Consider the following 24,303-nt stretch of genomic DNA (forward strand, 5'->3'; position numbering starts at 1 on the left):
GTTGTGAAAGGTACTCAAACACAGAAACCTTTCCCCGGCGGTGACTTTAGAGAAGCAGTGACAATCTATAACAAAAGCAAAGCTACACAGCAGATAATAATGAGCATCTTACATCAGTATTTACCCCTCAACGACACCAGCCTGTCTACATATTCAAGATGAAAATCTGAACCCTCTCTTTTATTTCTGAACTAACATTTATAGTTTTTTTGGGGGGATTTTTTTTGGTTTTTTTTTTTGGTTTTTTTTTTTGTTTTGTTTTTGCTTTTTTTTTTTTTTGTTTGTTTTGTTTTGTTTTTTTGTTTTTTTTTAACGCAAATAGAATTTTGAAATTCACAAAATCATTTTTAACACAACTGGCTTGTCACGTGCGTTATGAGACACACGACTGCGATTCTTTTCTTGGATTTTGATTTTCATTTCAATAACCTGCACTATCTCAATAATAAAGAAGTACATGAATATATGTAAACTTTGATATATTCTAAGTTTTCCACCTGAAAAATTACCTCTTTTAGCTGTCACTATTGACGAGCTTGGTTGACCTATGAATGACTTAAAGGAAAAGTGAAAAGTAAGTCGTCTATCACACCTTCTAGCAAAACGAACGTCGACGGATGTGTGTGCTGCATCTCTCTATAAACCGAATTCATCAAACATCCATAAAACATTTGCGCTTCTAGAAGTTCACTTGAACAACGGAAGTAGAACGACAATTCAATATACGATTGATGACTGTGGATTCTGGTTAGTAGTTGGTTCACCAATATTGATCACCACATGATGTTCCTAGCTTGGTTTATTGTAAGAGTGTAGCCCGGCTGAATTAGAAAGATATTTGCGCGGATGAGAGTTGTAAAGTAGGATTAGCGTATCGAATCGTGATAACATTGGAAAACACTGTACTAAAATCCCGGCTACGACTGATCATTGAGTAGATCAAGGTTGCTCAAGGTAGGTGAATGCATTAATCAACACATTTTCTGAGCATCGAAAACATTTTTACTTTTCGTACTTCAACTCCATCTTTTAGAACTGTATTATTTTACGTTGCATTGCGCATCCCGTTATAACCAATCTTAAAATGAACCTATAGTTAGTTCTTAGCAGTAGTGAGTACCCACTGATGTAGAAATATCAAAAAAATACAGAAAAAATAAGATTTTGACATGACATTACTAATCGTATACTGGCACCAGGAAGTCTCTCAGCCTTCACTAGGACTCGCCCTCAACACAATGCATTTTAACAAATGGAAAAGCCGTGTAGACAAATACTGACGAACGCTGGCATTATATCCAGAACAGGTGCTGCAACAACACAACCTATTTATAATTCTCATGCTGTTTTCATACGCTCATTTGATTTTAATAGGTAGAATATGAAAAAGTGCTCGAAAATCTTGAAACTAACAGACGTTTGGATTTAGAAAAATAGTCTGTGACGCATGCTGTTTTTAAACCCGCCAAGGACAATGGTGGAGTTACACAAAATGACGAATTCTTGGTCTTTTCCCTTCAGATTTGGTTACTTTTTATCTATAAACAAAGAATCGTATAAATAAATGATTGATTTTTGGTAGGCGAATATGGGTTGTAATTCAGAATGCTATCCTGCGATTGGCTAGATTAGCAATGACGTCACGGATATACTAGAATACTTTGCAATACGTCTACCTTTGAATAAAAGAATTAAAATAAAATCTTCGTAAAGGGCTTAATTTGATCTTGAATATACAATTTTATTTAAAGCAACCTACCAATATTCTCTTGAACATAACATTCGTTAGCAACTCCCCAAGGCACGTGGTGCTCACAGTCAGAGAACACTCACTCACAAGCTGACCGCTGACCAAAGACATGCGTCTCAGCGATGCTCGTTAGCAAGACTAATTGAAAGATACTTCACAAAATGTCGTTTTTACGAGAAGTTCAAAACAAGGTTATTTCGTAAGACATTGCGTGAACAGAAGCTCTTAGAAGACTGTTCAGTAATGAGAATAATTAATTACTTTAACGAGGTACGCGACCCCATCTATCAAACTGTAATCAGTGCCAATCAACAACGTTGCACGATGATTGGTTTAATATCAATTTTACTTAGCGCTACGTTCCCTTGTAATTCACCATTTTCTTTATAGAGGCGGTTATGGGAATAAAGGTTGATAAATAAATGGAATTTCTACTGCTCTCCTGCGAATAATTCAATTTAAACTTCTAAATAAATAAATTGACAGACATGCAGGAATGGCGTGAGCAACATGGTATCAATGTACAAAACAAAATGCGTATAGAATAACCTTCACTAAGGTCAGATATTAATTCTCTTCTAGTAAAAATAGCCATTCCTAGTTATTTGTAGCGATCAAGGCTAAAAACACTCCGTACATATTGTAATAAAGTTAGGTCATTTGATATGAGACTTCTAGACTAATCGTATCGTAATTTGTTTAATTATCAATAACATTCATTAATTTCCCCCCACAGTAGGCATGTGATTCAAAAAGAGATATCTAGCTGGGGAAAATATTGCCTAGCTTTTATCATACACAAATATCAGTTACAATACGGATGAAGAGTTGCTGAAGTCCACGGGGTCTACGCATTTACAAAAAGGTTAGTCTGATAAAGATTTTCAAAATGGCAGTATTTAAACTTAGATTTTGTACTTGTAAGCCTGTTGAGTGGCTTGAACGACGCATGGTGCGATACCACTTTAAAAGGTAATATATAAAACCAGCTTTAGGTTGTAAAAGTGTTTTAATTAAAGCAAATGTCTGGTCACCATCAGTACTAAGTAATTCGTAAACAGTTTACAACAATGTCTAGATGGTTTGATAATTACAATGCTAGAAGTCTGTCTTTATCACCGTAATGTATAGTATCAACACTGTATCATGTTTCTTGTTGTTTAGTTCTAGTGTTGGGGGATTGTTCATGAATTCTGGTTGGTTTTTCGTTGGGTGTATTTATCTAATGATAATTTACCACTGTGTTCCATGTAGATGATCAATCCAGCAGCCGTATCGTTCATGGTTCTGATGTCTGTCTATCTTGTCAAGTCCAATAAACTTCTCACCAACTGGACCACTTGTACCCCTGTTTGCGCATGTGCACGTGACGCATCAGGGCTACTCCATGCAAGATGTGACGTCCAGAGTCTTCCTGACTCTAGTCTCCTGGTGCTATCCACCGTCAAGAATCTTTATTCCCTGTGAGTAGATAAAGGTTGAATTCTTAGAAACACCAAAAGACCCATTCTCTAGCCCGTATCAGTCGGTCTCTCTATCTATCGGTCAGTTAGCTGGAGTAAAATATTTCTGATAATTTTTCATTATAGGTCAATTGAAAACACAGATATACAAAGGCTTCCCGCAGGATCATTTCAAGGACTTCATAGTCTGAGAGAACTGTAAGTAACACTTATTTCGAGGGTTCCTGCTACGCATGCGCAAGGGCATGCGCAGTAATAAACAACCTCAATCTTATGATTGCATTTCAGATTTCTGAAAAACAACAGCATAAAAACCATCGAAAAAGGAGCCTTTTCGTCATTGGGTAACCTAAAGACGGTGTAAGTAAAGCTTGACCAATTACTAAAAAAATTATAAAGTTTTGTTCATTGAGTTTCTCTGTTTTTTTATTCTTGTAAGTGACCTGCGAGATAACGGTCTTCAAACATGGCATGTCAGGACTGTAATGGATCTGCCATCTTTGCAAACTATACACGTGGCGGGAAACCACTATTGGGTCCCGGATGAAAACCTACTGCGCTTGCGCAATCTCGAAGAATTAACTGGACTAAAGTGGAGCGATTTCTGTAGTGACTGTACACTTTTGAAGACGGCAGTAGGAAAGAAAGACACAGATGAGAGCGAAGACATGCTTGATGATAATGAAACGTTATCCATAGCTTGTGACGTTACCTTGGATACGTTCTTCATCCATCATAAAGAAGTCACTTACGGCAAGGCTTATGAATTCGTTAAACTTGGCTTCTCACCTCAGTGTTTGTGTAATTCTCATGAGTGCTTTAATGGAGAAATAACACGAGTTTATTTCCAACAACTAAACGATCTACCGAAGAAACTCTTCTACGCTCAGTACATCCTAGGAACCATTCTCCTGGTCATCAACCTTACTATCGTAGTTATTGTACTTATATCACGGACACTGCGAACCAATGCATCATTTATCTTGATCTGTAGTATGGCCATGAGTGATGTGTTGATCGGGTTATACACTGTTGGCATCGCTGTCTTTAATCCTTTTACGGAATCGATTGTCGCACCCAACGAAATGATGAAAAATGACATCAGTATGTGCCCATACCTGGGATTTGTATTCACTACAGGTCAGACAACGACAGTGTTTATATCTCTGTTCATGACAGTAGAGCGATACCTTGCAATAGTCCACTGTGACAGACCATCACTGCGAATGAACACTAAACTAACTCTGATACTAACAGCAGTTATCTGGCTGTTTGGTGTAGTCTACGCTGTACTGCCAGTACTTGGAATCAAGCAGCTTCAATACCACAAGTGGTTCCAGTGCACAATGCCTTTTCATAAGAGTACAGGTGTATTAGATGACACCTCGACAGTCACGCTTGTCATTGCTATCGGGTTTGTGGTAGTCTATCTGTCAAGTGTAGCGCTGTATGTTAGAATATACATCTACGTACGCACCGCAAGTGCTAACTTCTCTGTTGGAGTAAGACGAGAAGCAAGACTTGCTAAACGGATTGCACTAGTCGTCTGCACCAACTTTATCTTTTTTGTCGTACCAACCATCTTGTTTCTAGTCTATGTCTATCGATTCATGAAGGTTCTTTTCGATGTTGGTAGCACGTTCTTTAGCCTGCGAGGATTCATCGTTATGGGGAGCTGGGTTCCCGTCACTTTACTCGCCATTAATTCGCTTCTCAACCCCATTCTTTACGCTTTTCGACATCAAAAATTTCAGAGGGAAATCAGTAGATTAACCAGGCGATTTAACACTAACGTAAGAGATTCTCTGATCTCACAGGAGTCAAGAATAAGACGCAACACCTCATCATTTCGCAGTCCCACATATGAAGGAAGGGAACAGCGCAAATTGATAAAAAGTGCGAACGGAGAGTACACTACGGAAATCGAGTTATCCAAAATACCAAGCTTTAAACAATAAGGAGTTTGCTTCAAAGCATGGACATTGACATTAGATACTGGAGTATTGTGTTCGCATCAATATAGACCTTTTCTAAGATAGCGATTATGGTGCATTATGGTCTAGCTTAGCTACAAACAACTTTTGTTCATAATGCCTTATATGGTGTTGTTTGTACCGAAGCTAGATCACAATGCATCCTGTTTATCGAACTCAGAAAAGGCCTATTCTCTACTTTCACATCCCCATAATGCCTTGCGTCTTTGGGGGGTAACCAATCAAAAAACTGTCCCAAATTGAAAAGTTTATTAATTGAATTTATACTATACCTGCTTTTATCTGTACAACACTGATTATCAGTTTGTTCCAAGTTATTTTTGCGTCTACAGATCATCAATAGTTTTGGTATTACAGAAAATTTATTGACTTACGAAAAAATGTTTAAAATTTACCTTAAACCTCTTCAAACTTCTATCTTTTTCTGTTTTTTACTTCTTTATTTTATTTTTGGATACCAAACAAGGTATTATCATCATTGTCTGATCAGCCTTCAGCAAAATAAGTGGGGTTTTACCCTCTGGTTACCCCCAAAAGACACAAAGTATTATGGGGATGTGAAAGTAGAGAATTGTGTGGTATACGTGGGAAACACTGTCAACATATCATTTACTAAATTGTTTATGAAATTTAAAAAGTCAGGGAAAGTCATTTCTATTGTATAATAAACTAGCTATCTTATGAGCATGCGCTAAGTGAAGGGATGTAATCGCTGGTCATAAGCATTACACGACATTAGGTTGTAGGGCAGACTTCACGGCGGAAAATGTACAGTGTAACACCTAGCCAATCAAAATACTTGGAATCCATTAAAGTGTCAAATAAAACATCGTATATATTTCCGCCTAAACACGTGAAATCTGCTTTGTATGTATATAGAATTAAGTTATTAATTTATCCGCATGTATCTGTATCTATTAATAGTTTCATTGGCCAGTTTGGAAAATAAAATTGAAGTTTGCTGGTACTTATCATTGTGATTATCATACCTCATCGCCATGGTACCCGTCAGTCAGTCTTCCTGTTCGAAAGTCCCTGTCATGATTTGTTTTTTTAAGCTAACAAGGTGTTCATCTTTGTGTCTATGTTTGAAACCACGTGGTATTCCTCTACATGTTGAAAGGTTAAGATTTTGTAACTTCGGGCAACCCTTAACCACAGACCTACAATATACGTAAGGTGAACGTAAGTATACGCTTGAGTGGATATAAAACGCAAAAGCAGACCTTACCCCACTCCTGTGATTGACACCCCTGTGCTCGTGAGGTCGAGGCTGGTAAGGTTAGGAAGCAAGAACCGTTCAAACAATGCCATCGTGTCATCTCTGATTGACGGGTTATAGCTAAGATCAAGATGACATAAACTAGAACACCACTGTGGAGTGAATCAAGCGATGTACATGTATGAAACAAGGCCAGAATAACAGTAGAAGTAATTGCACACGCGCAAAGCAGAACAAAAAATAATAATTTCAACCATCACTTCCCGTACGGGACTCTTCCGAGAAGTTCTCTCCACGCGCACTCAACTCACATGTTGATTTTTATGGAGGGAGGAAACCGGAGAACCCGGAGAAAACCCTCATAGCATAGGAGAGAACAACACATCAAACAAACTCAATTTACGTGTGGCGACTGCAGGGTTCGAACCAGCGACCCGAGCCGTTGGACTCACAGCGGTGAAAGGCGACGCGTTAGCCGAGAAACGCCACCCATGCTACCCTATAACAAACTCAACTTGCATGTGTGGCTATGTCAGTAATCGAACCCACGGCCCCACGCGTGAACTACACAGAGGTGAGAGAAAGTGCCGTAGCCACCTAGAAACTGATAATAGCAGCGCACACTACATCTCAGTGATAAATCGTTCCCACACTTAACCTACATTTTATACAATTATTCAAGTATCCTACTACAAGTGTTGTACCTTGTTCACGATCATCTCCACCATGGGTTGTTTGGCGTTTGTGTTGCCAAGGTAAAGGCTACCCAATGATGTTGCGCACAAACCCTGATAACAAACACATCTGATTAGAACAAGAATAATAGACAGAGAGATGACGGTACACAAGAGAGTAGATTTCGCATGACTGGTTATGGGAACAGCACACGGTACTGTGAGTCATGGTATGAACTTAACTCTCGTTCAGTAAAGATGCTTGGAGACTGTACCGTTACTGTCCGTACCGTAGGTCTCTTAGGCATAAGAAAGAAGAACTGGAGTAAAAGCTATAAAAACCCTCTTCTTTTAATTGAAAAGATTATTTTTTCATGACTCACTTGTATTGCATTCTTACTAATGTGAGTACAACCTCTTATGTCGAGAACTCGCAGAAAACACGAGGTCTTGAGTAACCTGGCAAGGGAAACACACCATTAACTCAGTACAATGTGTAACATCCATCTAAAATCTGAAGCCTTGATTTGCGCAACTCTATCGACATCCTAAAAAAATCTTTTCTAGTTTGTTGGTAGGAGTAGTACGCACCTGCTAATAAGTGTATCATTCACAGATAAAGACCCTTGGAAACCACAAGCTAAAGAAAGTTGGTCTAAATCATCAAATCCATGTTGTGCACCCTGAGGCAAGAAAAATACGATTCCATTATCTTCTACTTTTACGTCCTTTTACTCCGACGAAGGACTAGCGTCCGAAACGTCAGTTTTTTCATCTTTTCACAGTGTATAATTTACCTTTTTACTGTTTTATTAGGAACACCGACTTTTTATAGTAAAGACAGCGTATGTTCTTATCCGAGAAGAGTTGTAGGTATTACCATTTGCAAATGTAATTACAAAGGCAGCACCTTCTCCTCAGTTATTTTAAAACTCTGAGTGTTGGTCAGGCTGTGGTTTGAACCACAAACCAACTCTCATCAACTGAGCTAACTGGGTGCGGTCTTGTAGAATGTACTGTAGTCGAATAACATGTTGATTATTGCATGAAGAATGAAATATTTGACAAGAAAAAGTTGATTACCATTTTTGCAGTCCGAGAATAAGATGGTTGAAGAACAAGGTTTGCTAGTTGGAGGTTTTTCAATTTTGGACATTTTTTCTACAAGAAATAATGAGAATGCAGGTAAATACATGTAGATATCCCTCTAATCAGCTACCTCTGAATATTTCATTAAGTAAGATGTTTTACCTGTAACTGTTCAATCTTGATCTGCCTGACAGGAGTACCTGATATGTCAAGATGTACTAGGTTTGGGCAAAACTCCTGTTGAATGTGTAGAAAACATGAGTAAATATAGGTGATATGACCGGCTAAGGTGAGGTGGAATATTTCTACTCTCATAACAATAGAGGCTTTGCACAATCATATGCCATTGCCCATATACAGCTTGGGCTACCTGTGGTTGGATGGCAAAACAATATGGTTACTTTGCTCTTGAGAATTGAATTCTGTATTGTTCCTGCAATCTCACCCGGGGGGGGGGGGGGGGGGGGGGGTACTCCCCTATATTCGCTACACAGGTATGTGCCGCAAAACAGGGTATGGTTTTCAGTGATTCTACTCTGGAACAGGGTATAAAAAATCACGCTTGCTCTGGAACAGGGTATATGAAATCACGCTCTCTCCTCTCTGGAACAGGGTTTTCAGCAATCTTGCTCAGGGTATGAATTTCAGCGATTTTTACTCTGGAACAGGGTCAGGGTTTAGAAGGCTCAGCAACACATCCATACCCTAAACGGGCAAGAGTACCCCCGGGCAATCTAACATGGCTGCCGTCACGTGATAGTGCATAACCTCTATCCTCATTCCCTTAATTCCTCATTCCTGTTACTGAAGTTGATGATTAATGAGTGGTGGGTGTCACTTATGCAGGATTGATTTCCAGGCTAGGCATCATATGTGAGTGGAGTTGGTTGTTGATACTCTCCTGTGCTCATAGCCTATGGTTTACCTCCCTTCATAAAAATCAACTACTAAATTCAAATTGATGTGGTTTTTAAAGGAAGCTGAGAAACCACCACAACAAAATTTACATCAATTCCCCCTCTCCACTACTCTTTTCAATAATAAAAATAACAACAATGATATGAATAGGCTTATTATATCCATACATTATCAGTTACCTGGATCATTGAAAGAATACTGGAGCCAGGAAAACCTTTGCAATTTCTTAGTACAATTTCATTCAGCTTATGACCATGTTGGGACAGAAGATTTCTCAGTGAATTATGGTCTACCTGAAAATTGAAAAACCAATTGCATTGAAAAAATGATGTAATATTGATACATACTGTAGAATAAAGTATATTTTTCTTTGACTTTAAAATAGAATCTGAGCACACAGCACTGACACAGTATGATAATGATGACTTTCTCTAAACAATCAATGCTTACTTTGTCTAGAAGTAGACCTACTTTTAGTGTGCACATGGAAAAGATGAGCTGAGCGGTGAAAACAGACTGGTAAGAAATGTAATTGTTTCCATATTTCAAAAGTGTGCATTATTATCATTTGATAAGTTAGTGAGAAAAGTGGGCCCAGTTCTGGAAAATGTCAATGAACATGCTTGGGAAAAAGAATACCTTTGTTCCAGATATGTCTATGCTGGAGAGACAAGAACAGTGGTCAGCCATGATACTTGAAACCTTGGGTGAAACTCCTTCACAGTTTGACAGAGAAATTAACTTTAGATTTTTGCAATTTTTTGCCAGTACCTGTAAATGGAGATGGTTTTTAGGCAATAATTCACAGTGTTGTTTCTTGAACAAGGAATACTTTTTCAACTGAAGATATTGCCTTAGATAGGGTCAGGGTTTTTGGATTCCAGCAGCACATCCCTATCACTGAACCATGCCTGGTGCACCCCTGACCATTATCCTACCTCGACACCCTTGTCTGATAGATTTATCCACCCATCAAGGCTGAGTTCCTCTACTCCAGACAGTCCTCTTTGAACAAGCCGCTTGATCAGGCTATCTGTTGCAATACTATACTTCCCAAAGCAACTTAAATCCATTTTTCTGTACAGTTTGGGTTCCTTTGCCACTATATTCCACCTTCGACATACTCTAGATAATCTAGAAAGATATTTTGAAAGTCTTTGTATCAATATGGTACAGAATAATTTCTGAGACTTGGAGGGGGGAGTAAAAGAGATCTACTGTAGCATATGTATAGTACTAATGGTCGCATACCTGCTAAGCAATGGAACAGCTCCTTGAGTCTTGACACAATACAAAAATATCTGCAATAACACTTCACTAGGAATCAAGTCTGACCAGGCATTGGAGGCTGCAGTCAATTTGGATACAGTCACATCGGTAGAGTTTATTTTCCTTCGTTTAGAATCAACCAGCGAAGAAGATTGTTCTTCTACTTCTCGTGCTTTACGCTGCCTTTCTCTATTCTTTACTTTCCTTGCGTTGTTCTTGTTTTCACTGGTCTTCTCTTCTTCATTTGGTTCGTAATCAGAATCATCACTGTCGTCTGATGGGAGTGGATCTGAGTAACGACCAAATAGTAGCACCTGTCTGTGTGGTGATTTACGAACACCAAGGATTCCTTTGACTACTTTTCTTTCTCTACTGGACATGTTTTTTCGAGTTGTTCTTTCTGTTCAATTCAACTTACCCGCGCGCCGCCATATTTGTTCATGGTAAAGTACGCTGACCAATGTACTGCTGACGCATACGAGTAGTTGGCGCAAAGCATTGTGGGACATTTTACTTTGAAGAAAAAGTAGAAAAGTCTTTACATAAAACTGCTTTTCCTCTTCATATTGCTCCCAAAAGTCCTTTTTCCATAAGATTGCCGTCACATTGAAGCTATTTTGTCCTTATTTGTAGGTCTTTTCATCTTTTTATCATTGTACAGATTCGATAATTAGTTTGTATCAAGGGTAAGAATATTAACTTTATTTTGTTTTTTCATTCTATTGCGCGTGCTTTCACACGCCACATACCGGGTCTGCTGGTCATAGCAAGGGGTTAATCATCTACGGTCTACGGGCCGACTAACCTCTCCCTTAGGCTTCGGCCGAGCTTCCTGATCACTCTGTAAATCTTCGGATAGCGGTGTCGGGAGTAGATATGAAGTACCAATCCTGCGCAACGTGGATCGTGGATTAAACCCCACCCCCCACCCCCTCCCTCACTCCATCGGAGTCCTTACAGAGGTGACGTCATGGCTATTCTTACTGCCCCGTGTTTTTAGTACTTGAAAAACCTAACCGTTAGGAGATCCTTACTTCAGTTACCTAACCGTTAGGAGACCGTTTATTGAAATACCTAACCGTTAGGAGATCGTTACTTGAAATACCTAACCGTTAGGAGATCGTTACTTGAAATCCCTAATCGTTAGGAGATCCTTACTTCAGTTACCTAACCGTTAGAAGATCGTTACATTAAATACCTAACCGTTAGGAGATCGTTACTTGAAATGCCTAATCGTTAGGAGATCGTTACTTGAAATACCTAATCGTTAGGAGATCGTTACGTGAAATGCCTAACCGTTAGGAGATCGTTACGTGAAATACCTAATCGTTAGGAGATCGTTGCTTGAAATACCTAACCGTTAGGAGATCGTTACTTGAAATACCTAACCGTTAGGAGATCGTTACTTGAAATACCTAACCGTTAGGAGATCGTTACTTGAAATACCTAACCGTTAGGAGATCGTTGCTTGAAATACCTAACCGTTAGGACATCGTTACTTGAAATACCTAACCGTTAGGAGATCGATACTTGAAATACCTTACCGTTACGAGATCGATACTTGAAATACCTAACCATTAGGAGATCGTTACTTGAAATACCTAACCATTAGGAGATCGATACTTGAAATACCTAATCGTTAGGAGATCCTTACTTGAAATCCCTAATCGTTAGGAGATCCTTACTTGAAATCCCTAATCGTTAGGAGATCCTTACTTGAAATCCCTAAACGTTAGGAGATCGTTACTTGAAATACCTAAACGTTAGGAGATCGTTACTTGAAACACCTAACCGTTAAGAGATCCTTACTTGAAATCCCTAATCGTTAGGAGATCGTTACTTGAAATACCTAACCGTTAGGAGATCGTTGCTTGAAATCCTTAATCGTTAGGAGATCGTTACTTGAAATACCTAATCGTTAGGAGATCGTTACTTGAAATACCTAACCGTTAGGAGATCGTTACTTGAAATCCCTAATCGTTAGGAGATCCTTACTTGAAATCCCTAATCGTTAGGAGATCGTTACTTGAAATACCTAACCGTTAGGAGATCGTTACTTGAAATACCTAACCGTTAGGAGATCCTTACTTGAAATCCCTAATTGTTAGGAGATCGTTACTTGAAATACCTAATCGTTAGGAGATCGTTACTTGAAATACCTAACCGTTAGGAGATCGTTACTTGAAATACCTAACCGTTAGGAGATCGTTACTTGAAATACCTAATCGTTAGGAGATCGTTGCTTGAAATTCCTAACCGTTAGGACATCGTTACTTGAAATACCTAACTGTTAGGAGATCGATACTTGAAATACCTTACCCTTAGGAGATCGATACTCAGTTGAAATCCCTAATCGTTAGGAGATCCTTACTTGAAATCCCTAATCGTTAGGAGATCGTTACTTGAAATCCCTAATCGTTAGGAGATCGTTGCTTGAAATACCTAATCGTTAGGAGATCGTTACTTGAAATACCTAACCGTTAGGAGATCGTTACTTGAAATCCCTAATCGTTAGGACATCGTTACTTGAAATACCTAACCGTTAGGAGATCCTTACTTGAAATCCCTAATCGTTAGGAGATCGTTACTTGAAATCCCTAATCGTAAGGAGATCGTTACTTGAAATCCCTAATAGTTAGGAGATCGTTACTTGAAATACCTAACTGTTAGGAGATCCTTTCTTGAAATCCCTAATCGTTAGGAGATCGTTACTTGAAATACCTAACCGTTAGGAGATCCTTACTTGAAATACCTAACCGTTAGGAGATCCTTACTTGAAATCCCTAATCGTTAGGAGATCGTTACTTGAAATACCTAACCGTTAGGAGATCGTTACTTGAAATACCTAATCGTTAGGAGATCGTTACTTGAAATACCTAACCGTTAGGACATCCTTACTTGAAATCCCTAATCGTTAGGAGATCGTTGCTTGAAATACCTAATCGATAGGAGATCCTTACTTGAAATCCCTAATCGTTAGGAGATCGTTACTTGAAATACCTAACCGTTAGGAGATCCTTACTTGAAATCCCTAATCGTTAGGAGATCGATACTTGAAATCCCTAATCGTTAGGAGATCCTTACTTGAAATACCTAATCGTTAGGAGATCGTTACTTGAAATCCCTAATCGTTAGGAGATCGTTACTTGAAATACCTAATCGTTAGGAGATCGTTACTTGAAATACCTAACCGTTAGGAGATCGTTACTTGAAATCCCTAATCGTTAGGAGATCGTTACTTGAAATACCTAACCGTTAGGAGATCCTTACTTGAAATCCCTAATCGTTAGGAGATCGTTACTTGAAATCCCTAATCGTTAGGAGATCGTTACTTGAAATACCTAATCGTTAGGAGATCGTTACTTGAAATACCTAACCGTTAGGAGATCCTTACTTGAAATCCCTAATCGTTAGGAGATCGTTACTTGAAATCCCTAATCGTTAGGAGATCCTTACTTGAAATACCTAATCGTTAGGAGATCCTTACTTGAAATCCCTAATCGTTAGGAGATCGTTACTTGAAATACCTAACTGTTAGGAGATCCTTTCTTGAAATACCTAATCGTTAGGACATCGTTACTTGAAATACCTAACCGTTAGGAGATCCTTACTTGAAATACCTAACCGTTAGGAGATCCTTACTTGAAATCCCTAATCGTTAGGAGATCGTTACTTGAAATACCTAACCGTTAGGAGATCGTTACTTGAAATCCCTAATCGTTAGGAGATCGTTACTTGAAATACCTAATCGTTAGGACATTCTTACTTGAAATCCCTAATCGTTAGGAGATCGTTGCTTGAAATACCTAATCGTTAGGAGATCGTTACTTGAAATCCCTAATCGTTAGGAGATCGTTACTTGAAATACCTAACCGTTAGGAGATCGTTACTTGAAATCCCTAATCGTTAGGAGATCGTTACTTGAAATACCTAACCGTTAGGAGATCGTTACTTGAAATACCTAACCGTTAGGAGATCGTTGCTTGAAATCCCTAACCGTTAGGAGATCGTTACTTGAAATACCTAATCGTTAGGAGATCGTTACTTGAAATACCTAACCGTTAGGAGATCGTTCCTTGAAATCCCTAACCGTTAGGAGATCTCAGAAAATGCTTTCGTAAATATAGGCCAATCCAGTAGGGAAAGCAAGAAGTGCGCTTGCGCATTTTTGAGTCTTTCTTTTTTTCTGAATGCCCGCACCTTCTACAAGACAGCTATCTAACCTGGATATCTATGAGGCATAGCCAGCCACAAAGAGCGATCTATTCAGGTTTAGGACTCGTTTTATTTCAGTTCATTTATCATATCTCTAAACCATGTTTTCTACCTAATGAACAAACATCTTTCTTATACGCGATATGCTTCATGTTTTCTAACCTTTTCTAACCTTAGCTGACCATTGATTATTAGCAAACATATCTTAGTTTAACGTTTCTCTCTTTAGAGATTATATTTTAAAATACACATTATGGGCATGTTAGACTTCATGCTACTGTACAATTCAACGTCAAACTCGCGTCTTGTTTAGTATTTTATATATTATTGATCATAGACATCGTTCGTGTTCATTTTTTCTGAGCATGAGAAAATGTAAGTGGTCTTTCTGGTTAAGCGGTGAGTTCTTTCTCTGATATTTATTCAAGTCTCCTTGTGTGACCACAGTTTGACCGAAATACTTGTCCAGTCTTCTACAGATACGACTGATTTCTCGTCGAAACTTTTGATGTCTGAAGGCATACATGAAAGGGTTTAGTAATGAATTGACTGCGAGTAAAGTGACAGGTACCCAGGTCCCCATGATGATGAATCCCTGGAGACTCGCAAACGTTTCTCCCACGTCAAACAAAACAGCCATGAAACGATAAACGTAGTAGAGAAAGAGAACCGTTGGAACTACGAAAAACAGAAAGTTTGTACAAACAACAAGAGACAGCCGCTTTGCGAGTCGCGCTTCTCGCCTTATCGCCAAGTGCGCTGTTGACTTGCAAAAGAAGAAATATATGTACAGATAGAGACCCACGCTGGTCACGTATACCATCACAAACCCGATAGCAATGACAAGCGTGACTGTCGAGGTGTCATCTAATACACCTGTACTCTTATGGAAAGGCATTGTGCACTGGAACCACTTGTGGTATCGAAGCTGCTTGACTCCAAATAGTGGGGGTACTGCAAAAGAGAAACCAAGCATCCAGATCAGCGCAGAGATGCCTAGTGAGTACTTGAATTGGAGTTTAGGCCGGGGTCTGATGCAGCGCACTATTGCAAGGTATCGTTCGACCGTCAGCAACAGAGATATAAACACTGTCGTTGTCTGACCTGTAGTGAATACAAATCCAAGGTATGGGCACATACTGATTTCATTTTTCATCATTTTACTGGGTGTAACAGTCGATTCCGTAAAAGGATTAAAGACAGCGATACCAACAGTGTATAACCCGATCAACACATCACTCATGGCCATACTACAGATCAAGATAAATGATGCATTGGTTCGCAGTCCTTTTGACGTTATCACTACTAAAACTACCAAAAGGTTGATCAACAGCACGACAATTCCCAGGGCGTACTGGGTATGGAATAGTTGCTTTGGAGTATCGTAAAGTTGCTTGAAGTACAGATGAGCAATCTCACTATCCTGGCATTCTAACGACAGGCACAAACATTGAGGTGAGAAGCCAAGTTTGACAAACTCGTAAGCTTTGTCGTAAGTTACTTCTTTATGATGGATGAAAAAAATATCCAGCGTTATTGGGCAAGAATTGTCCTCGATCGAACCATTTGTACTATTTGTAGCATTCAAATCTGTTAAATCTGTTAAATCTTCTGAGTCTTTGATTTCAGATGTTTTGAGTAAGGTGCACTCAGTGCATTGTGAGCTCCATGTTACTCCACTCACTTCCTTGAGACTGCGCAATCGCAATAGGTTTTCATCCGGGACCCAATGTTTATTGCCGGACATTAGAATGGTTTTCAAAGATGATAAGACCCCGGATGACCCAACGCGCCAAATTTTGATGTCATTTTGTCGGAGATCACTGGAAAAGAAAACGAAAAGAACGTACGAATTAAGATTAATTATGTTGTACTGGGATTAAAAAAACGACAAACAATGTTTTGCCGGTTTGCATAAGCTGGAAATTAACGGTGCATGGTTCGACTTTAAAATGGCTTCTGCTCTGATTAAACCCGAATCAAACTCGAATCAAACTCGAATCAAGCCCGAATCAATCCGAATCAATCCGAATCAAACCCGAATCAAACCCGAATCAAACCCGAATCAAACCCCAATCAATTTGAATCAAACCCGAATCAAACCCCCGTCAACCGTCGTGCATTGTCTGGTCACCAATTCAGAGCGACAATAAGATAATACTTACAGTATTCGCAGGCTATTGAAGGTCTTGAAGGCTCCTTCGTCAATGATCTGGATGCCATTGTTAGTCAATGAACTGTAACGATATAAAACACATTTCATGTAGTAAGTCCTATCAACACTAATGATACACGTCTTCCTTTAAGCCAATCACTGCGCGTGAACTAATTGTTCAACCAATGAAAATGCACAGACACGACACTTTCACGGTCACGGCACAGCATTAGTCTCTATACCATGCGTTTTTAACAGTCATACCAAATCCGCTTAATTTATGCGCACTTGTAAGCCCTGTCGCTAATAACATTAAGGTAAGTATTCACATCGTAACTTACAGTTTTTGAAGACTTTCAAATCCCCGAAAGGCATTACTCGTTATTCTTTTAAGACTGGAATTCTGAAGAGACCTGTAGGACAAAATAAGGAAACTACAAAAATCAATTCTGCAGTCATTCACCATATCCATCGTTTCCTCAGCACGGCTGTTGGTCATGGTAGGGGTCAGATAATCTCAAAAACAAACTAATTACTTAATTCTAACCCATCGCATAAATGTTTGAAATAAATCTTCAGTATCAACTTTGAACGAAACCACTTGAACCACAAATCCAAGATTACGTTTCCACGATAGATAAGAAGCGTGATTGCTTATTTTCCACCTCCCATGGACTGTGGTCAGACTAAGCCATCGAGAATCGATAAGAATCATGTTTTTATTGTATTCTACTTACAGCGAATAAAGACCATAGGACAGGTTGTTTAAGGCTGTATCGGGAAGCTGCTGGATCGAAGTACAGTGGGCGTGTATGTAGTTATTACTATCAATGGCACACAAGCATGATGGAGTGCACTCGGACCATGCAAGGCTGTCTTCTGAGTATACTTGATGAAATAACAAGTACATAATCCATAACGTCCGAATAAACATCTGAAATTAAAACCGTTGTCAAGGGATTTGTTGTTCCAATCAGTCAGGTACACAGTCAGATTTGTTCAGTTGTAAGGCCTGAGGGCGCGTGTGAAGAAGCAAGTCTACGTTGATACTAACCCCAGCCAGCAAGGAAAAATAGACATTTATTGACAATTGTCCAATACTCGCTTCTTTTTGAGCCATTGAAAAGATAAATATGTAGTCAATGAAAGATAAAATGTAGCATAACATATCTCTGCATCCATTGAGGCAATGACATGTCGGCATATTTAATATGATGTACGTATTCAAACGCTATTCTATTGTTAACATTTAAACCAATTTTAGAATGTGGGCGTAATGCTTTCCATTCCGTATTATTACTTTCTTTAACGGAAACTTTTAAGAACAAACTTTAGTATTGATATATGTGTCTCACAAACAGTCTTACTTCAAAGAGGTTTGAAATACGATATTCTTCATGTGATTGAGTTATCAATGAGACTAATAATGGTGCTTTTAGCTACTGACATAGTCCGGCCTTTTGTCTCCCTTCAAAAGAAACAGAGATGGTAATGTCTTGCTTAAAATGTTTTTTATTATTTCATCGAATTAAAGAGGAAATCAATTATAGGCTTATCTCCGGCCGGATGCAGTAACAAATAACGCTTCCAAAAAAATTATTCTTCAGTAGTACTCCTGGCTACAAATGTAAAAAAAATTCCGCCTGAACCAACTAACCGCGAGGGATAAAACCTCCAAGAAGGGATAGAATTGATTAAATGGTTCGTATTATGTGTACTGGTTCAAGTTGTTCAAGCTTTATGCAGATGAACGTTTTCGTTAACTTAGTGACATTTTTACTGGAATAAGCGTTAAGTGTTGGCTAGGTTTGGCTCATTTATTCAACAGCAAACTCCTAACATCGAGTAATTCAAGTATTTTTATAGTCTTTTCCACGATTCGACTTCCTACTTAACTAGCGGCCCTTTTGATCCATTCTCTATTTTCCCCATTTTAGTTAACAGCATTATTAATGGCGGTTGTTAAAAGCACACTTCGATAAGCTCAGTATATCTTGTTTTAACAGCGGAACATTACCGTTTGATGTATGTTGGTATCGCTTTACTTTGGGTGGGTAACAGCTTAGCTATGCGAGTATTGAGTGTTTTGCGATGACAACATTGTCACTAGTTGAACTTGAATAGTCATTGAAATAAACTAATATTTAGTGCACCAACATAACAATAACATGCACCGGACGCCAAATGGTGCTATTCATCCCAGCTTACATTATCACCTCGATGTGCCTTGTGCTTTCGTTACCGCTAGTATTAGTGTTTTCTACGCCCTACACTAGAAATATAATTCCATACGTATCAGTGAGTCGACACTTCTAACACGAACGTACCAACATTCTTTCGTATCAGTTATCGTCAAACTCATAATAAGCACCTGATACAATGAAGTCGGTTTTTTTTTCTCATTTGTATCGTTAACTGTAATCTGTGTCTGACGATTTTATTATTGCTAATGACAAAAAAATGCTTCCATCTCATCGCGATGAATTTCCAGCTTCCAATCTATCTAGTGTCCAAATCGCTTTATTTTTGTTTTTACTTTTATTTTTTAATATTAATATACCAAGTAATTGCATTTTTTTTCTGACGTACCTTCTGCGATTTTTATAGTTTGGATGCCATGAAAAATTCATGACTTTGTACCGACTTAAATACCATATCGTACACAAAACAAAATGAGAAAAAGTGAATGTATTCAACAACTAACTACAAACAATTTACTATAGATTTGTTGCAAGTAAAATAATTAATAAACAAATAAGTATAAATATAATTGATTACACAGTAAGTAGCGCGCCGATCGGGAAACGTGACAGGTCTAATCGTGTATGGCTCATGTTGTGTAATTAGTGATGGTTAAGGATGGTTATATGTAGGATCGATAATTACAAAAAGCGGCAACTTTTTTATTTTGAGAAGAAAAAAGAATCATTTTTGCGATTTGTTATTTCCAATCATCAAAAGAGTGAGGTTTTTTTAGGCCGATAAGGATATATATCACTAGTGTCTGAGCCGGTTGCATTAACGCCGGCCCATCTGCTTATATCATGTCAGTTTTAATGTGTTTAACAGTCAATGTACACAGAAACAGCCAAGTTCGATTTCTGATAGCGCCTTTGCTTAATGAAACTACATAAACTCGTTTGGCTGGCTGTGAATGTCAAAGTATGCAGACCTAATAACGTCAAACTACCACGCTATTTTCAGTGAAGTTTTTTTCTACGTCTATACCTTATATCCAATGATTCCTGAGTAGCGTTTAGAAGACCAGCCGTTACATCTGTTGAAAGATCATTCAAGCTGACTTAGCCTCTGCATCCAGAATCTTTAAGGCTGAGTAGGCAAAACGAAACACAAGTATTATTTGAAATCCTGCGCATGCGCACTTTCCGTATGACGCGATAAGGAACCAACTATTTTTAATGGTGGTATAATGTCTAACAATCAATTACACACGATTGATCGTTAAAAATATATATATTGCAGTTTTTAGAAGATAAAAACAGACTACAAAAAATTGCACTATAAGCTCTTATATGGGAAAAAAATGAAAAAAACAAATATTTAGCAAAATTAAAGTGAATCAATTTGTCATGTTTTTTCACAAGACTGATTCTGAAAATAAAACACAAGAAAGTAAACCACACGAATGAATTATGAATCGCTGTTCGCAAACCCTCGGCTGATCAATCGAGGGTCGACTGACCAAAAGGCGTATGAATAAAGAGATCTACAAGACACTAGATGGGAAGAGAGTATCGACGAATGAATAACCACAAAAAGCTAGCAATAAATCTAAAATACTCAGGCGCCAGACTGCTTGGCAATGATTCGATTGTCTAACATCGGGGCCGGAGAGGATCCTTTTTTCTTAGCAATAGAATAAAAAGGGTAAAAAAACCACATTCATATACTGGAACAACACACTACTACAAATATACCAAGCGGCGGAAATTAAAGTAAATACCTTATTTTCCATCGGATATAACTCGTATGATTCGTTTTCTACATCCTTTAGAGAATAAATCCTAGAAGGTTCTCATATCTTGTCCTTATCACATGCAGACTAGACCACGCATGGCGGGTGATCCTAATTTTACTTTTCTCTTAGTTCGGCTTTCACAACTTCATCCAATCACTATGTTCGTAATTATACTTTAATTAACGTGAGCGCCTCCTGGTTAGTGGCAGATTCGTTCTCACATTCAAACGATGGCTTAGGATTTTTTCCATTGATTCATCAAAAAAAATGAAGATGAACGTAATGAATTGAGCGAGTCATTATGTCTTGAACATCATATAAACATCCTCTTTTTTCCCTCTTCTTATTTTAGCGGTTAGTTGGAATTTAACATAACAACAGGAAACTACTTATATAACATGTCCCCAGCCATGTGAAGTGAACGGGATAGAAATGAATGTATTTCTTTATCAAGAAGTTATTACCCCAAAAGACCAAAAATTAAACAGCATCAAAAAGGATTTTTTCTAACATCATAATTTGTCTCAGTAAGAAATTCGATTCGCAGAATCATAGCCCCATGAAAGAACTTCAATCATAAATTTCCGATAGGAACAATTAAAAATAAGCTCATCTAACGAACACAAAACTCATTTAAGAACTAATGACCAATTTTCGTTTCGTTAGCTCTCCGGTTATCAATGTTGATTTGTTTGAGGAGTCTTATTAAGTTACATTACCTTTATCCAGCGAGTGATATATGTATCGCTCAACTGTACTGTCCGTGCATGCGTCTCAATCACGACCAGGCCTGACAGAGGAATGTTTGCTAGGCGCGGTGTAATTAGTAGAAATGATTAAAGCAGTTTCTAGAAAAACTGTCGGGTTCCTTTTGAGTTGGAAACTTGACATCATTATGTAAGGGACTGTTCATTAATTATGCGGTGCGAGGGGGGGGGGGGGGGGGGGGGGGTGGAGGAAAAGAAGGGGGCTTGTAAAAAAAATCACACAAAGTAGGGGGCTTTAATAGTATTTGCTGACTTGAAATAAATAATTAAGGTATGTCTAAAAGGTCACAAGGAGGGGGGGGGGTCAATATATATTAAAGAAGGGGGCTTGTAAAAAAAATCACACAAAGTAGGGGGCTTTAATAGTATTTGCTGACTTGAAATAAATAATTAAGGTATGTCTAAAAGGTCACAAGGAGGGGGGGGGTCAATATATGTTTTTTAGATAGAATTGGGGGGGACGTGAATTTTTCCAAGGTTTTTTTCGATTTTTCCTCCAGCCCCCCCTGAGACATAATTAATGAACAGTCCCTAATTGAAGTGAACGATAACGTTACAAGAAGACCAAAAATCTAAACCACAAACCATGAGTACATCTACTGGTAAGACACACCATGTTCAGAACCATGAGTACATCTACTGGTAAAACCAAAACAGTCATCTCTAGAAGACTACCCCATGACACACCATGTTCAGAACCATGAGTACATCTACTGGTAAAACCAAAACAGTCATCTCTAGAAGACTACCTCATGACACACCATGTTCAGAACCATGAGTACATCTACTGGTAAAACCAAAACAGTCATCTCTAGAAGACTACTTCATGACACACCATGTTCAGAACCATGAGTACATCTACTGGTAAAACCAAAGCAGTCATCTCTAGAAGACTACTTCATGACACACCATGTTCAGAACCATGAGTACATCCACTGGTAAAACCAAAACAGTCATCTCTAGAAGACTACTTCATGACACACCATGTTCAGAACCATGAGTACATCTACTGGTAAAACCAAAGCAGTCATCTCTAGAAGATGACACACCATATCAGAACCATGAGTACATCTACTGGTAAAACTAAAACAGTCATCTCTAGAAGACTACCTCATGACACACCATGTTCAGAACCATGAGTACATCTACTGGTAAAACCAAAAGCAGTCATCTCTAGAAGATGACACACCATGCTGTTTAGTGCTCTTTTGATGAAGACTTCTAGAAAGATAATTAACGGTCTAGAGAATTTACAAGGGTTACAAGTATCTTTACGACCCAAATAAGTATTTTCTGAATGTATCGAATTTGTCTCATATTATGTTCTGATCAAGTCGTGCTCTGACTCGTAATCACTATAAACGTACGACAACTGCAATAACAGGTGCTCTGGGTGATGATGACGACAAAGACGATGATGAAGATTACTTGAATGTGAAAGATGATGATAATGATGTGGATGATGACGTTGATGCTGATGATGACGATGAATATGATATACGATGATAATGACGTTGATGCTGATGATGACAATGAGTAGGAAAGATGATGACATGTTCAATGGCTTAGCAGTGAGAGCGGTCGCCTCTCACAAATGCTTTCCGGTTTTAACTCCCTCGGCTCGGTGTCATATGTGAGTAGAGTTGTTTATTGGTTCTCTCCTGTGCTTTGAGGGTTGTTTGTTGGTTCTCTCCTGTGTTTTGAGGGTTGTTTATTGGTTCTCTCCTGTGCTTTGAGGGTTGTTTATTGGTTCTCTCCTGTGCTTTGAGGGTTGTTTGTTGGTTCTCTCCTGTGCTTTGAGGGTTGTTTGTTGGTTCTCTCCTGTGCTTCGAGGGTTTTTTTCTCCTGGTTCCCCGGAATTTTCCTCTATTCGCAAAAATTAACTCCTAAATTCCAATTAGAATGTCACTGTCGTTGATGTTGAATGATGATGATAATAGTGGTATTGGGTTGGATATTAGTCTAGAACCATAGTTAATTAACTATGCTAGAACTGAGTAAAGCTAGTTGCAAGGCATGATCCAGCAGCTGCCACTAATGAGTAAACAGCGCACGACCAAGTAATCGTGCATCTTTCTTGATATTAATTAAGATACTTAATGATATATATATCAAAGAACAATAGATATCCTGGATTATAACTACACAAACGTACCATCGAAATCAATGCAAATCTTTATAGCTTGCAGATTATTACTGAAATCAATTTATTCAGGATTTTAAAATGATTTTTCTTTTCGTATATCGTCTTGTTTACTTTTAATATCTTTGATGCTGAATATTTGTGATCAAAAACCTACCCTCATCTCTTGAATCCAGCAGCGAAAAAATATAGTGAACGCTGATATCCAAACGAGCGAGTCGGATTTTGGAGGCGGTAACTAATATTGAATTCATTTCCATATCCATTCGATTTATTCTACTTATTTAGTTTAAATCTACTAATCTCAATGCACTTTGTTGTTTTATACTCAGTTCTTTGACATTGTATTATCGATGATAGATAAATGGATAAATTCATTCTGTTATTTGTATTTATAAATGAAAATATAATAAATAAGTGAAACAAATAAATAATTGGAAATTAACAGTGGTTCCCGCACAAAGCGGCTTTTCTTCCACTGGATCCTAACTGGAATTTAGAAGTCAATTTTTGAGAGGGAGGAAAACCTTGAGATCAAATGAATGACCATTTTGAACCAATGGGTGAAATTTACTGCAGATCAAACACACTTTCTACAACCCGTTTCGAGATCAACAATTTTAGATGAAAACAAAATGAATTGCTCTCTAGTACAGACACGTGAC

General features: G+C 38.3%; 3 protein-coding genes and 1 long non-coding RNA gene across 5 annotated transcripts in view; 2 read left to right on the forward strand and 2 right to left on the reverse strand.

The window, feature by feature from the left end:
* Nucleotides 1-21,693, forward strand: part of LOC148910107 (uncharacterized) — a 33,712-nt gene extending 12,019 nt beyond the window's left edge. Inside the window, exon 2 of the long non-coding RNA XR_016120329.1 lies at nt 21,659-21,693. This is a non-coding gene — a long non-coding RNA (uncharacterized LOC148910107). The remainder of the gene's footprint in view (nt 1-21,658) is intronic.
* LOC116304955 (uncharacterized) lies at nt 2,489-5,540 on the forward strand. Its single transcript, XM_031714760.2, has 5 exons — nt 2,489-2,615; nt 3,005-3,213; nt 3,340-3,411; nt 3,502-3,573; nt 3,653-5,540. The coding sequence occupies exons 2-5, from the start codon at nt 3,005-3,007 to the stop codon at nt 5,169-5,171; spliced, it is 1,872 nt and encodes a 623-aa protein (XP_031570620.2). The 5' UTR covers nt 2,489-2,615; the 3' UTR covers nt 5,172-5,540.
* On the reverse strand, nt 2,741-10,819 carry LOC116304956 (F-box/LRR-repeat protein 6). The gene is made up of 12 exons (XM_031714761.2): nt 10,362-10,819; nt 10,049-10,244; nt 9,750-9,881; nt 9,290-9,403; nt 8,355-8,429; nt 8,187-8,264; nt 7,695-7,786; nt 7,487-7,562; nt 7,134-7,217; nt 6,439-6,581; nt 6,197-6,370; nt 2,741-3,211 (listed from the first exon to the last, which is right to left on the reverse strand). Exons 1-11 carry the CDS (start codon nt 10,757-10,759, stop codon nt 6,220-6,222), a joined length of 1,539 nt encoding a protein of 512 aa, XP_031570621.1. The 5' UTR covers nt 10,760-10,819; the 3' UTR covers nt 2,741-3,211; nt 6,197-6,219.
* On the reverse strand, nt 14,645-21,538 carry LOC116304945 (follicle-stimulating hormone receptor). 2 transcript variants are annotated; one of them, XM_031714749.2, is made up of 6 exons: nt 21,448-21,538; nt 19,978-20,079; nt 17,487-17,683; nt 17,091-17,162; nt 16,760-16,831; nt 14,645-16,417 (listed from the first exon to the last, which is right to left on the reverse strand). In XM_031714749.2, the coding sequence occupies exons 3-6, from the start codon at nt 17,681-17,683 to the stop codon at nt 14,926-14,928; spliced, it is 1,833 nt and encodes a 610-aa protein (XP_031570609.1). In that variant the 5' UTR covers nt 19,978-20,079; nt 21,448-21,538; the 3' UTR covers nt 14,645-14,925. The 2 variants fall into 2 exon arrangements, with proteins under 2 accessions (XP_031570609.1, XP_031570610.1); XM_031714750.2 differs by lacking the exon at nt 21,448-21,538 and adding an exon at nt 20,714-20,794.
* Nucleotides 21,694-24,303: the final 2,610 nt, after the last annotated feature.

This window comes from Actinia tenebrosa, unplaced genomic scaffold (genome assembly GCF_029948245.1).
Source record: "Actinia tenebrosa isolate PJP-AT-01 unplaced genomic scaffold, QUT_ActTen_1.0 PGA_scaffold1__47_contigs__length_23844297, whole genome shotgun sequence".
Lineage (NCBI taxonomy): Eukaryota > Metazoa > Cnidaria > Anthozoa > Actiniaria > Actiniidae > Actinia > Actinia tenebrosa.